This window comes from Notamacropus eugenii, chromosome 5, assembly GCF_028372415.1.
Source record: "Notamacropus eugenii isolate mMacEug1 chromosome 5, mMacEug1.pri_v2, whole genome shotgun sequence".
Lineage (NCBI taxonomy): Eukaryota > Metazoa > Chordata > Mammalia > Diprotodontia > Macropodidae > Notamacropus > Notamacropus eugenii.
This window is the reverse complement of record NC_092876.1, coordinates 367,503,137-367,517,113: the sequence shown is the minus strand read 5'-3', so window position 1 is coordinate 367,517,113 and position 13,977 is coordinate 367,503,137. Positions and strand designations below refer to the sequence as shown.

At 35.5% G+C, this 13,977-nt stretch overlaps 1 protein-coding gene across 1 annotated transcript in view; it reads left to right on the top strand.

Annotated features, from left to right (window-relative positions):
* The window catches only part of ZPLD1 (zona pellucida like domain containing 1), a 66,713-nt gene that overhangs the window by 30,824 nt on the left and 21,912 nt on the right, over positions 1-13,977 (top strand). The window contains exons 3-6 of the mRNA XM_072614129.1: positions 3,711-3,892; positions 6,356-6,428; positions 9,740-9,837; positions 13,062-13,142. Of these exons, the coding sequence (XP_072470230.1) occupies positions 3,711-3,892; positions 6,356-6,428; positions 9,740-9,837; positions 13,062-13,142 (434 nt within the window). The remainder of the gene's footprint in view (positions 1-3,710; positions 3,893-6,355; positions 6,429-9,739; positions 9,838-13,061; positions 13,143-13,977) is intronic.

Here is a 13,977-nt window from a genome sequence, read left to right as displayed (position 1 = left end):
AAAACAATGACAAAGTAGATTTTCCCTTATATAAAAGGATTATGGAGGGGAAGGTCATATGTGATGCCTCCAGATAAGAAACAAATCCAGACAGGCAAGAAAGCATCTTTGGTCTTCCTTCTTATTCTCTTCCAGCTAAGAATCTGTTCTCAAATTTATAGCTCAGGTGAATGCCAACTCTCATATATTTATTTATAACGATATTAATTAATAAATATTTATTATCTACTATATTCCAGGCAGTGTTAGGCATTGGGAATATAAAAACAACAATTAAATAGTCTCCTCAAGGAGCTTACATTCTATTAGGAGTCTCCTGTATGTAACCTCCCACATATATGCATGTGTATATGAATATATAGGCACATATATGTATATATACACACATACAAACACACATGTGTATGTATGTGTCTATACATACATTATAGTGTATATATACATGCACACACACATATAACATAATAATATTATATTAAGAAGAAGACCCTAGTAGCTAGGTGGATCATGAAAGAATTCATATGGTGAATGGTATCTAAGCTAAGTTTTTAAGGAAACAAAGGATTCTTGGAGAAGGAGGTTTTTTAGTTGTTCAATCATTTTTCAGACTGAAAAGTTATGTTTGATTATTCTTTACGACCACATTTGGGGTTTTATTTACTAGAATGATATGCCATTTCCTTCTCCAGCTTATTTTCCAGATGAGAAAACTGAGGCAAGCAGGGTTAAGTGACTTGCCTAGGGTCATACAGATAGTAAGGGTCTGGGCCAGATTTGAACTTAGGAAGATGAGTCTTCCTGACTCCTGGCCTGGTACTCTGTGTTCGCTGTGCAGCCACCTAGCTGCCTTGGAGGAAGGAATTAGTATATTTCAGACCTGGGGAAGAGTCAGCATAAAAGCATAGAGATTGAATGTGGAGATGAGGAATGACAAGGTCAGTCTGGAAAGATCTCAGAATGCATGGAAAAGAATAATAGAGAACAAGTTTGAAGAAGTACATTGAAGTTAGGTTGTGCCTAAAAATCCAAAGAAAAAAGTATGTGTTTATTCCTAAAGGCAATAAGGGTTAATTAATTAGGGGTATAACATGATCAAATGTGCAGATTATAGAAATCACTTTAATAGCTGTGTAGAAGATTGGATTGGAGTTGAAGATGATACCAGTTGCAAATCCATATGACTTGAAAGGGGCAGCTAGGTGGTGCCACAGCGCATGGAGTGTTGGGCCTAGACTGATGTTCCTGAGTTCAAATCTGTCCCCAGACACTTCCTAGCTGTGTGATCCTGGGCAGGCTACTTAACCCTGTTTGCCTCAGTTTCTTCATTTCTAAAATGCTCTGGAAAAGGAAATGGTAAACCACTCCAATAACTTTGCTGAGAAAACCTCAAATGAGGTCATGAAGAGTCAGACACAACTAAAATGACATGATCAGAAGAATGGCATCACCTTTAAGAGAAACAAATTTAGGAAGGGGGGTGTGGCTTGATGAGGCAAAAATTCTGTGTTGAAAACGTTGATTTTAGGTGTCTTCAGGACATCTAGTTTGAATGTACAACAGACAGTTGTAAATGCATAATGGAAGATACACACATCTGGAAATCAGTTACATAGAGATGAGAATTGAACTAATGGCAACTAATGAGAAAGTATATAGAGAGAAGAGGGCCAGGATACAGCCTTGGAGTGAACCTCAAGTTGTTTTATTATTTGGATTCTAAACCATAAAGGAGACTGAGCAGGAGTAGTGAGAAATGTATTAGTAGACCTGAGAGAAAACAGTATCACAAAACACCAGAAAAGAAAGTATATAAGAAAAGAGGGAGGGCAATGGTATCAAATGCTTCAGAAAGGTAAAGAAGGATTACAAATTACAAAGTTGTCAAAAAGTTGAAATTAAGGCAACAAATTAAGGCAACAAATGAGTGTAGACTGTGTTCATTATATTTTTATCCCTAGCTGTATCCGTTGGCTGTGAAAAAGAAAAGAGATATGAAAAAATAACTTGAGGGGAGGGTCTAGTCAAATTTTATTTTTTTTTAAGATGGAGGGAGATGTGGACATTCATGTAGGCAGTAGTGAAAGAATCAATAAGAAAGGAGAGATAGAAGATTAGAGACAGTGATTTAAGGGTAATCTGCTAGAGAAGGTGGGAGGGAGTGGGATTAAGGATATATGGAAAAGGATTAGTCTTGGAGAATAAAAGACTCATTTGATATTAGAGTAAAGGAGGGGTGTATGAGGTATTCAGGGAGGACTAGGCCCTCTGATGTGAAGGTTTACTGGATTCTTTTCAGGGCTGCTCATCCACCTTTGGCATCCACCTCTCACCCAACTCTCACCTGTGGCTCCAAGAAGTTGTAGCAGGCACAGTGGTCATATCACATAAAACCATCTTGAAAGACAGGTTAAGCCAATTTGAGGGTAACCAATGGGCCACAAACCTCTTGGTGAGTTAGCAGGGTATCTGCCCCAAGTGTGTGAAGACCTCTGCAGGCAGAATGGACAGATGAGAAAAATTTATTCCAACAGCCACGAAGGAGGCTAAATCAGTTGCTGCGGAGCTTGATCAGACATGGAAGGTACTCAGGTCATCCATTTCATCCTGGGTCATTGCCAGTTGTTCTGGCTTCTCTCATGCCACTGGACTTTGATGACTGGAAAAGAGAGTGAGGTTGACAACTTTGTGCAACTTAGCCTTACTTTAATTCAATTCATGCAAATGTCAAGGCACCACCCCTTAATGTCATTAGTCCTCTTCAAAAACCGAAACCTACAAACAACAAAAGAAGAGAGAAAGGAATATGTCAAAGGATTTTGAGGTGTAGAAAAAGGAAGTGAGGGAGCTCATGGTGAATAGTCACTATTTTTTCAGTAAAGTAAGAAGGGAGGTCCTTTTGAGGTAGAATGGGTACCTTGAAGACACAAGAGAAGGTTTAGAACAGTCTCTGGTTCTACATGAAGGGCATATCCCAAGCAGTGGGGTAGAGAATCAATTAGAAAAGAGTAAAAGGAAGGCAGTGAAGAGCAGGGGAAAAAATTGGTTTTCCTTAGTACAGGACCTGGCACATAATGTTTATGTTATTTTAATGAACTTTATATAGGCTAGACAACTTGTCTAGTAGTGGTTTCTGTTCTAAGGAACAGAATTCTGTCTATACAGACAAAATTAAGTAGAGAACCAAACCCTTAGCTACCCAATCAGTATAAACATCCGGTCTGGGTAATGTAGCATTCCAACATTTTTCATCTGTAACAGGATTCCAGCCTAACTCCCCTTCCCCTAATTAGATAGATATTTTTTTCATTTTTGACTATAATATATACTGAATGTATTCAATTCTGTTTGCATTCAGTTTTGTTGCTCAAAGAGTAACCTAGCCATTATTCTTAAATTAAATATGGTTGAGTGGTATGTTCTATTCTTGACATTTTACAGATTACAGAACATTGTGGCTTAACCCAGGGAGAGATCCTGGATGTCCAAGAAGATAGGTCTGGAGAAAACCTCTGAACTTAAGTTGTTTTCAAGTAGTTAAATGGTTTCTTGTAATATAGCCTCTGTTACCATCTCCTTTTTTGTGGAGCCTGTTTTATATAAAGTTTCATTAAAATAACATAAACACATTATTATGGGTGGAATGAATGATGTATATAAAACTATGTGGGTATTACCTTCTAGTCATTAAAATGCATTTATTATTCTAACAGGTTTCTTCAGTTCCAGGAGTCAGTGCTTATGGAAATGTAACAACAGTACAAATAGGAAATATTTCAGGATATATTGATACCCCAGATCCCCCAGCAATCATTAGTTATCTGCCTGGGCTTTTATACAAATTCAGTTGTAGCTACCCTTTGGAATACTTGGTCAACAATACTCAACTTGCATCGTAAGTATTCTCATTCATGCATCTATTCATTCTACAAATATTGAGTGTCTACTATGCAAGGAACTAAGCAAAGTTATGTGTTTTGGATTACTTTTATCCCAACTTCTTTAAGTTAGTCATTTCATAGGCAACATAAGCTACCAGTTTTCTAAACATGTGAGAAATATTTATGAGAAAACATCTGGAAAATGATGCAGGAATTAGTATAGTAGTAGAAAAGGCACCAGTTTTAAAGTCATGGAGCCCAGGTTTGAAATTCAACTCTGCTCCTCACCACTTGTGTGACTTTAACCAAGTGACTTAACTTTTTTATCTTTTAAATGAGGGGGGGTTGAATATGGTGATTTAGTTTATTTCATTTTGTCTATTTGTTAGGAGGTTTTTTTTTTTTAATCCTCACACCTAGAGTGGGAAGGAGAAGCAGACTATCAATAAGGGTTCCCCCCCCACAAAAAAAAGAAAAAAAAAGGAAAAGAAAGAAAGAAGATAGGGTCTTTGAGTCATTTTTAGAAGTTTACTGAAGAGAAGAGAATGGAAGCCAAAAGAAAACACAGACAAAGCTTTGAAAGTTACATGTTGAATTTATTTTATGTGGAAAGAAAGAGCAAACTTGTCTTAGATTCACTATTCAATTAATATCTGACATATTGAATTTTCAATATTCAATATAATTTTATGTGAAATCATCTTTTTCTTTTCTACTTTGTACATGGAAATGATCATTTTATTTGATGTTAAGTTCATAACTGAAAAATAATTAACAAAATGAGGGAGTTATTCTATGATCTCTAGGATCTCCTCTAACTATAAAACTTTCTGAATATCATATATTTTTCTGAAAGACTTTATGACATCATATAGACCTTGTTATTGTTTAGTGATGAATGACTAGGAAAATGACCCATTACTATAGACTTTACCTCAATGTACAAACACAAATAATTGATGCCATTGGGATAATAAATGCCTATCTTAAAACAAAACTGGGTGATAAAAAGTGAAAAGGCAAAGGATGACTGGACAAGGAACAGAATAATGAAGGCAACTAAACAAAAGGAAAGCATTGATTAACCAATCACTAAACATTTTTTAAGCACTTACCACTACCAGGCACTGTGCTAAGTGCTAGGAATATAGAGTCAAAAGACAGTCCTTGCCTTCAAGGAACTTACAATCTAATGTAATTGGGGAAAGAAATTTATTTTTATTTATTTTTTTTTAATTTTATTTTTATTTTTTAATGTTTAACAATCACTGCCATACAATTGAGATTTTATCCCCCCCACCTACCCCCCATTACCCCCCTCCCTCCCCACGACTGCATACAATTCTGTATAGATTCTACCTATACTTTCCTATTGAGTATATTTTCACTATAATCATGCTATGTAGTCAGACTAAAATAAATGAAAGAAATCGTATAACAAATCAGAACATGATACACAAACACATACACATACACAAACATGATCTGCTACATTTTGTGAGTGACTTCCATATTTCTTTCTCTGAGTGTGGAAGGCGTCTTGCCTTGAGAACCACCTTTGGGATTTTTTTTTTTTTATAAGAAGTTTTTGCATTATTACAAAAATCCAAGTCTACCAGAAAAAACTCTCACACACTGTGGTCGTTGCTGTGCACAAAATTCTCCTGGTTCTGCTCCTTTCACTCAGCATCAGGTCATATAAGTCCTTCCAGGCCTCTCTGAAGTCTTCTTGTTCATCATTTCTTATGGCACAATAGTACTCCATTACATTCATATACCATAATTTATTCAGCCATTCCCCAATTGATGGACATCCCCTTGACTTCCAGTTTTTGGCAACTACATAGAGTGCTGCTATAAATATTTTTGTACATGTGGGACCCTTTCCCATTTTTATGATCTCTTGGGGATATAGTCCTAGTAACGATATTGCTGGGTCAAAGGGTATGCACATTTTTGTAGCCCTTTGGGCATAGTTCCAAATTGCGCTCCAGAATGGTTGGATGCACTCGCAGCTCCACCAACAATGAATTAGTGTTCCAACTCTCCCACATCCTCTCCAGCATTTATGGGGAAAGAAATTTAAAAAAAACTCCACAATTATAAAACCACTGTAATGTTGAGTAATTAAAGGTAAACTTATTTTTTCTGTGCAATATGATAGTGGCTGCAGTTAGCAGATTTAAATTCCTGTGAAATACAATCTGTACATGTGGGAAGACTCAGACATGAAGTGCAATTATGAACATTTTCCAGGAATTAACACATCATAAAAATTAAATTTCTTGTTTTGCCTCTACTTCCTTTCTAATTATTTACCTTTTCAGGGATTTAAACAGTATATACCAGTCTTGGTCTTCTGCCAATCTGTTATGTTTCCTTGGAATTTTATTTCCTTCAATGAAAAATGCATGTCTAGCCCAAAGTTGAAATATAAAAACCTTCTGAATCCTTCACTTTTTCCAAATTGATTCTAGGTCTTCAGCTGCTATATCTGTACGGGAGAACAATGGTACATTTGTCAGCACTTTGAATTTGCTTCTTTATAACGTAAGTGTGATAGTTGAAAGAAACTGTCCTTCCCAAACTCATGTAGATCTTTTTAATTGGGATAGGTCATTTACAAAGAGGTCATACATATTCATGTATGTGCAATTAGAGAAGTGTATTTGTAATATATGTATACTATATGCATTATATATATGCATATTACAAACACAATTATCTGATAATCTTTTGGTAATGTGTCTATTACCACTTGCATGTGTCTCAGAAATAAAGATGTGCTAAAAGGTCCAGTTTCTTACCAGGTATTGATTCTTTATAAATTTGATTCTGTATATTTATTAAAGAGAGGCAGGGCTGCAAAGTGGACAGAGGACTGACTTTAGAGGAATGAAGACTTTAGTTCAAATCCTGCTCCTGATATATACTATCTTTGTGACTATGACAAAGTCACAACTCTTTAGTTTTCCTGGTAGTTCTCCAAGACTTTGTTAAACTAATTGTCTATATATATGAATAGAGGGAGTTTCCACAGTGTGCATTCCCCATACCAAAGAAATCACGATTCTGCCTCTCCAATTCTCAGGATTAAAAAAAATGCATACAGAATGCATATAGAAGGAACTGTAGATTATGTCAAATTGTCATTCTAGCTACATGATAATGTGTGTGCATACATTTCTATATATAGTAGGGGGTCAAAGTTTCATAAATGTTATAAAAAGAAGAAAAATATAGGAAAACATAAATAATATTTCTCTGGCAAGTATGTTTAGGTTGAATGTGTTAATATTTTCAGTATGGGTCTTTGGTTGCATACAATTATTTCATATCTGAAATGATTTGGATTGAAAACAGAGCATTGTCTGAACTTTTGTCATGTAAATATAGAAAGTGGCAGCAAAATGTGAAAAATACATGGATTTCTATTTATAACAGCAGCATTAATCCTCAAAATGATATTTTCATGTTGATTAAAATTTTTTATTCATACATTTTAAATGCCTGATTTAAATATCAATTTTTCAATCTATCAAGCAACATTTTTGTAAATTATGAATCTGATTTTTACATTATTATTCATGTCATCATGGCACTGAGTTATAATTCATGCAATTGATTCAAAAGTCAGTGTTTTATACGTTGAATATAATGAGCTATAAATATTGTAGTAGGACATTTTCCAAAGGCATTTTTAAAAAATCATGTTTATAAGTTTGTAGTCAGACACCACAGAGTTCTAAAAAGCAAATTAAAATGTGTTGGAATGAAGATTGCATTTCCATCATTTTAAAAACTTTCTTCTAAGAGGAGGTGCTGCTAAGTTACTTAGTACTACAATAACTGAATACTCAGCAAATGCACTCTAATACCAGTCACTGAATAAAGCCAGAAACTGAACATTGTTATGAGGACTAACTCAATAACTCTATAACTCTCAACTGAAATGTTTCTACCATTTGATTTATATTTGCATGCTATTTGGGCAGAATTTCGGGTGGCTCAAGCATCTTTGATTTAAGTAATGTTGGGTTTCATGAATTTCAACAAAAAGGAAAGCTCTGGATTTTAGAAAAGCACAAAGTAACCTCTGTGTGTGCATTTAATAATGTTATCATGTCCAGCCTCCTGAATTGTACTTCTGCTGAAAGAGTAGGAAATCAGATTGAAAAAGTATAGATATGATGACAGTTTTTGTTACTACCATTTTATGTAACTGTTAGTACTGTTCCTCACATAAAATGATACTTTGAATAGCTTCTGCGATTATAAGTAAGATAATATAAAACCCCATGTTTTAGCCTGAATTTCAATGCTCTATACAAAACTTATAATCAAGGACTTATAATCTTTATATAAACTTTATAATAAAACATAATCAGTGGGATAGAAAATAATAACTAAAGCAAGTCTTACTAAAATAAAGTATAAACCAGCTTGAAAAGTGTTATGAGTTATGTTAAAAATTTAAATCAACCTGATTAGATATTAAACAAGTTTTTCAAACTGAGATTTTGTTTTGGGTTTGGCTCCTTTTATATAGCACCACCAAATTTACAATTTATTTCATTTGGAAAAATAGCTAACTAAATTTATTATACAAGAGTAATGTTACAGAACCTAACTTTTACTAATCGTATTTGAGGCATTAAAATTTAGTTGTAATAATTTTAATTGTGCAAATAGACAGCAAGGAATTACTTGGTAGCTAAGTTCTAGGAATTGCCAAAGGCATAAAGTTAAATGACTTGCAAAGGATCACATGTTTAGTAAGGGCCAGAGTCAGGATCTGAATCCAGGTCTTCCTGACTTTAAGTCCAACATGCTGTTCATTATGTCATCCTAGTCTCTATTTCAATAATATATTAATAAGCTATTAGAGAGAAATTTTAGGAAAGAGAAGAGCTATGGAATCAGGAAGACCTGAATTCATCCCATTTTTGACATATACTGGTTGTGTGACCTGTGCAAAATGACTTTAGTTCTAAGTACTCCAGGTAGCTCTCTGAATTACAGACGAGTTGCTGATTAACATTACTGGAAGGATCCTTTAGAATGAAGAAGTCACAAGTCCAATTTAAAAAAAAATGTAAATATTTCCTCTTTGAGTTTTTTTCTTTTAAGCATCTGGGGCCATACCATTCTCTTTACGTATGGTGAGGAGGAAAGGGGTATATCTGGTTCGCCTAGGGGTCATCTTCATTTCTAGTAGTAAGACAGAGATTTGTCTAGCTTAATTGTAGTTCCATCAAACAATACTTTCTTTTGTGTCTGTGTGTTTTTCCTGTCTGTGAAATTCTTATGGAATGGATAAGGTTTTTATGTCATTCGTGTGGTTAGCAATTCTGCTTTCCCATGAAAGGGCAAGTGAGAATGCCTTTGGGTACCTTTAAGACAGTCTAGGCCCACCATTTTCCCTCTTTACTATATATATATCTCTTCACAAAGTTGAAAATCAAGCTCAGGGTCAGGTATTTGCTCAGGTTCACTTTGTCTCTTTATTAGACTAATTACTATTTTGAATAATCCTAATAAATAGAATGTTCCTCAAAAGGGATAACAACCTTCAAAAAGACAGCTTAGTACCCAGAAAGGAAAAAAACAAACAAACAACAAATGGACAATAGCAGAAGATTTAAATGTCATAATCAAGCTTTTTGGATTGGTACCATCATCCCTGGAAGCCAGAAGTATGGCCAGACAATTTAGGGAGCTCTCTATGGTCAATTATGAGTTTTTATTCATCTATGTCTCTTACAGAGGAATAAATTCTGAGTTAGCTTAACTTAGCCCTACTGTTCTACATGTTTCACTTGATTTAACTATGATATTATTATTATTATTTTAACCAACAGGATTCAACCTACAGCCAGCAACTGATTGTCCCTAGTGCAGGATTGCCTTTGAAAACCAAAATATTTGCAGCAGTACGAGCTACCAATCTGGATGGCAGGTATTGTTATACTCTCTTTTTTTGATTTGTTAAAAAACATAATTTAGTTACTCAGAAGCCTCATGAATTATGAAGTTAGTTCATTCATTTTTTATTTCTATTTATAAAATACTCTTGGTGCTCTATCCCTCTGGCTGCATAAACAAAAGGAAACATTAAGTTATGCCTGAGTGAGGGGGTCAGCCTCTATATGCCATCTGGTACCACTGTTTAACAAACAAGAATTTTCCTAGGGTATTCTTGGGGCAACAAAATAAGACACAAGTAAAAAAAGTTCTCAGAAAAATGAAACTAAAAATTCAACCTCTGTTAATGGCTGGAAACTGATAGACAATTAAAACAGCAAGGGGAGGAACAGATTAAACACATTAGGCATATATTATGTGCTTAATAAATAGTATTTCATTTAATCCTCACAACAATGAGGAAACTGAGGTGAACAGAAGTCATGACTTGCTCAGTTGCACCTTTGTTAAGTGTTTGAGGCTGAATGTGATCCAGTCAGATCTTCCTGACTTTTAGGCAGGGCTTTATCCACTGTACCATCTAACTGCCAAAGGAAATTCAGAAGGTGAACCCCTTTTCTCAGAAATGTATTTTGATAAACAAGTATCAAGTGGTTAGAATGCAAAGTTACTTTAGACTTAGAAATGTCATTCAATTACTGTTAAAAGAGGTGAGATTGAGAGACTCCAGAGGTGACCCAGGTGTGACCACCCTTTCTTCTCCTTTTCCTCTCTTCCCAGCATTTCTACTTTCTGAATGAAAATATTTACCTAGTTTAATACTTCAGGGATTTGTGACTTCACTGTAGGTATTTCCTTTCATTGATGCAAACTCTAACACTGATACTCCATAGTGTGGATCGGCTTCATGTGTTTCTCCACTTTTCCCTCAATCTCTCTCCCAAACAAAGCAAAATAAAAACTTTATCCCTTCTGGACATGAACCTCTTCAAACCTGGCTAGGTTGATCTTGGAATCACACACACCACACCCACACACATGCAGACAGGTTTGTTGATAGCTAGGCTTCTATTATTCCATTGTTTCAGCTGTGCCCAACTCGTTGAGATTTTCTTGGAAGAGATACTGGAGTGATATGTCATTTCCTTCTCCAGCTCATTTTACAGATGTGGAAACTGAGGCAAATAGGGTTAGATGACTTACCCAGGGTCTACAAGTAAGAGTCTGAGGCCAGATTTGAATTCTGGAAGAGAGGTCTTCCTGATTTTAGGCCCAGCGCTATATCCCCAGTGCCATTTATTTAGGGTTAGGGTTAACTGGGTCTACACCTGAAGTCTTTCTAGCTTTGTTGGGACTTGTCATCATTAGGGCTCCCCTGACATAGGCTTCAAGATTCCAGGGAAATCCTATACCAAAAGCAGGTATCAAAGCAGAACTTCACTGGAGGCTAAAAATACTCTTCTTTAAAATGTCATCAAAATTTTTGGGATTTAAAAAAATGTTGTTGTTGATTTGTTTCCTTGATCATCTATATTTTACTCATTAACAATAGGACATAGAATTTTAGAGCATCAAAGGCTTCATAAGTAGTCTAGTTCAATTCTCTCTTTGAATAGGTAAGAAAATGAAGGCACCAAGGAGTGAATTAATTAGTCTCCCCAGATGGGGTAAAAGTGGCAGAGGAGGATTTGAATCTAGGTCTAGGGATCTTATTTCTGTGCCACACTGATTCTGAGTGTATTATGTGCAAGCATACTTCAGAGATATTGTGGTTTTGATTCTAGACCACCACAATAAAGTGAATATTGCAATATAGTGAGTTACATAATTATTTTGGTTTCCTAGTGCATGTAAAAGTTATATTTACACTATACTATAGTGTATTAAGTGTGCAATAGTATTATATCTTAAAATTTTATATACCTTAATTAAAATACAGTTTACTGCTAAAAATGCTAACTATCATTCAAGTCTTCAGTGAGTTGTACATCTTTTTGTTGGTAAAGGATCTTGCCTTGATGTTGATGGTTACTGACTGATCAATGTGGTAGTTGCTGAAGGTTGAGGTGACTGTGGCAATTTCTTAAAATAAGACAACAATGAAATTTGCCTCATTGATTGACTCTTCTTTTCCTTTGAACACTTAGAGACCATTATAGAATTATTAACTGGCCTAATTTCAATACTGTTGTGTCTCAGGAAAAGGGAGGCCAGAGGAGAGTGAGTGCTGGGCAGGGTAGAAGTCAGAACACACAGAAATTTATTGATTAAGTTTGCCATCTTACATGGTCATTGTTTGTGATGCCCCCAAATAATTACAATAGTAATATCAAACATCATTGATCATAGATAACAATAACAGATGTAATGATAATGAAAAGTTTAAAATATTTTGAGAATTACAGAGATGAGACACAGAGATATGATGTGAGCACATGCTCTTGGAAAAATGACACTGAGAGACTTGTTTGATTCCCGGTTGCCCCAGTCTTCCATTTGTAAAAAACACAATATCTGTGAAGTGTGATAAAACAAGGCATACCTGTATAGATGAGATCCAGAATTAGGCCTAACACAACATAATTGGGAACTCTTGTGAAGAATATAAGTATGCTCCCCAAAGCAGTCAAGTGAGAGAGTACTCTTCTTTCCTTGACCATATGGTTCCTTCTTCCTCCCTCCACTGCCTGTCAACCACCACTAACTTGTCACTCATTTGAGATAGTTGTGTTGAAAAGCATAGGTCAAAATAAACAATGGCACATAAGCTCCTGGTGAGTCTACTTCTGGAAGCCATCTTTTTCTATCCTCTCCTAATCTGTCCCCTCATGCACCCATGACATTTGTCCCTGTGGTAGCTTTGGCCCTGAAAGCAAGTCAAAAATGTTGGGGAAAGAAGTGGGATGGAAATTCTTTGCTTCAGGGGCTCTTTGAGCTCTGTGTTCAGGAAATCTGAAAAGACAGATTTGGAATGATGAAACCTGGATTTGAGTTCTGACTCTGTTATTTGAGCAATTTACTGAATCACTCTAAGTCTTTGTTTATTTGTAAATCAGGGAATAATAATGCATGCACTGTTGCCTAATTCACAGAGATGTTATGAGGGAAGTATGTTGTAAACCTTAAAATGGTATAAAAATATGAGTTACTATTATTGTCTTCAAATAGTAGTAAATAAATTCTCTCTATTAAAAACTGATCCAGGGGCTTTAGACAGCAATGGCTCCAACATGACCTCATCCTTTATTTCTTCTATAGGTGGAATGTTTTGATGGATTATTGCTATACTACTCCATCTGGGAACCCAAACGATGATATACGATATGACCTATTCTTCAGGTAAGTGTGTCCTAAAGCTTCCATCTGTATCTAAAATCTAGCTGTGCTTGACTGAAGTAGATAACCATTTTGCTACATTTTTAAATAGGAGTTCAAATTTGGGTTTATACTGGCTATGTGGAATTACTAATTTACACTGACTACTGGATAGGCCAAAGTCAAATGAGAGTTCGGAATAAGTTTGGCCCACCAAAATTGCTGATTCACGATTAAGAGGAGAAAGGAAAATGTTAGAGAACGATAATGAAGTAATTGTCTTCCAGAGAAGGGAGAATTGCTAATTATGTGTTCTGTTAAGCTATGTCATCATTGCCAAAGACAGCAGCTAGGTGACACAGTGGATAGAGCGCTGGGCCTGAAGTCATGTTAGACCTAAGTTCAGATCCAGCCTCACTTAGGTAACTATGTGACCTTGGTCAAGACACTTAATTATTGTCTTCCAAAGTTTCCCCAACTGTAACGTGGGGTTTATAACAGCAACTACCTTTCAGGAGAGAGTAAAATTAGATAATATTTGTCAAATGTTTTGCACACCTCAAAGTGTTATATAAATACTAGCTATTGCTTTTAAAGAATGAAGAAAAATTAAGGCAATGATTCAGATAATTTAGGGAAAAAAACATTTTCATCTCATTTATCACATGCAAGTTCCATTTGGCCTACTACCTCAATTTTCTCAGCCAATAACTTCACTATTAGTCTCCAGCAAATGGTGATGGATTATACAATAATCCTCATTTTTTGGTGTGTCATGGCCATAAAAATTCTCCATCTTCCCATCTAATGTTCAGTGCTTGGGATCAGACAACAGAACAGGATTCAAGCAAGGATTCTG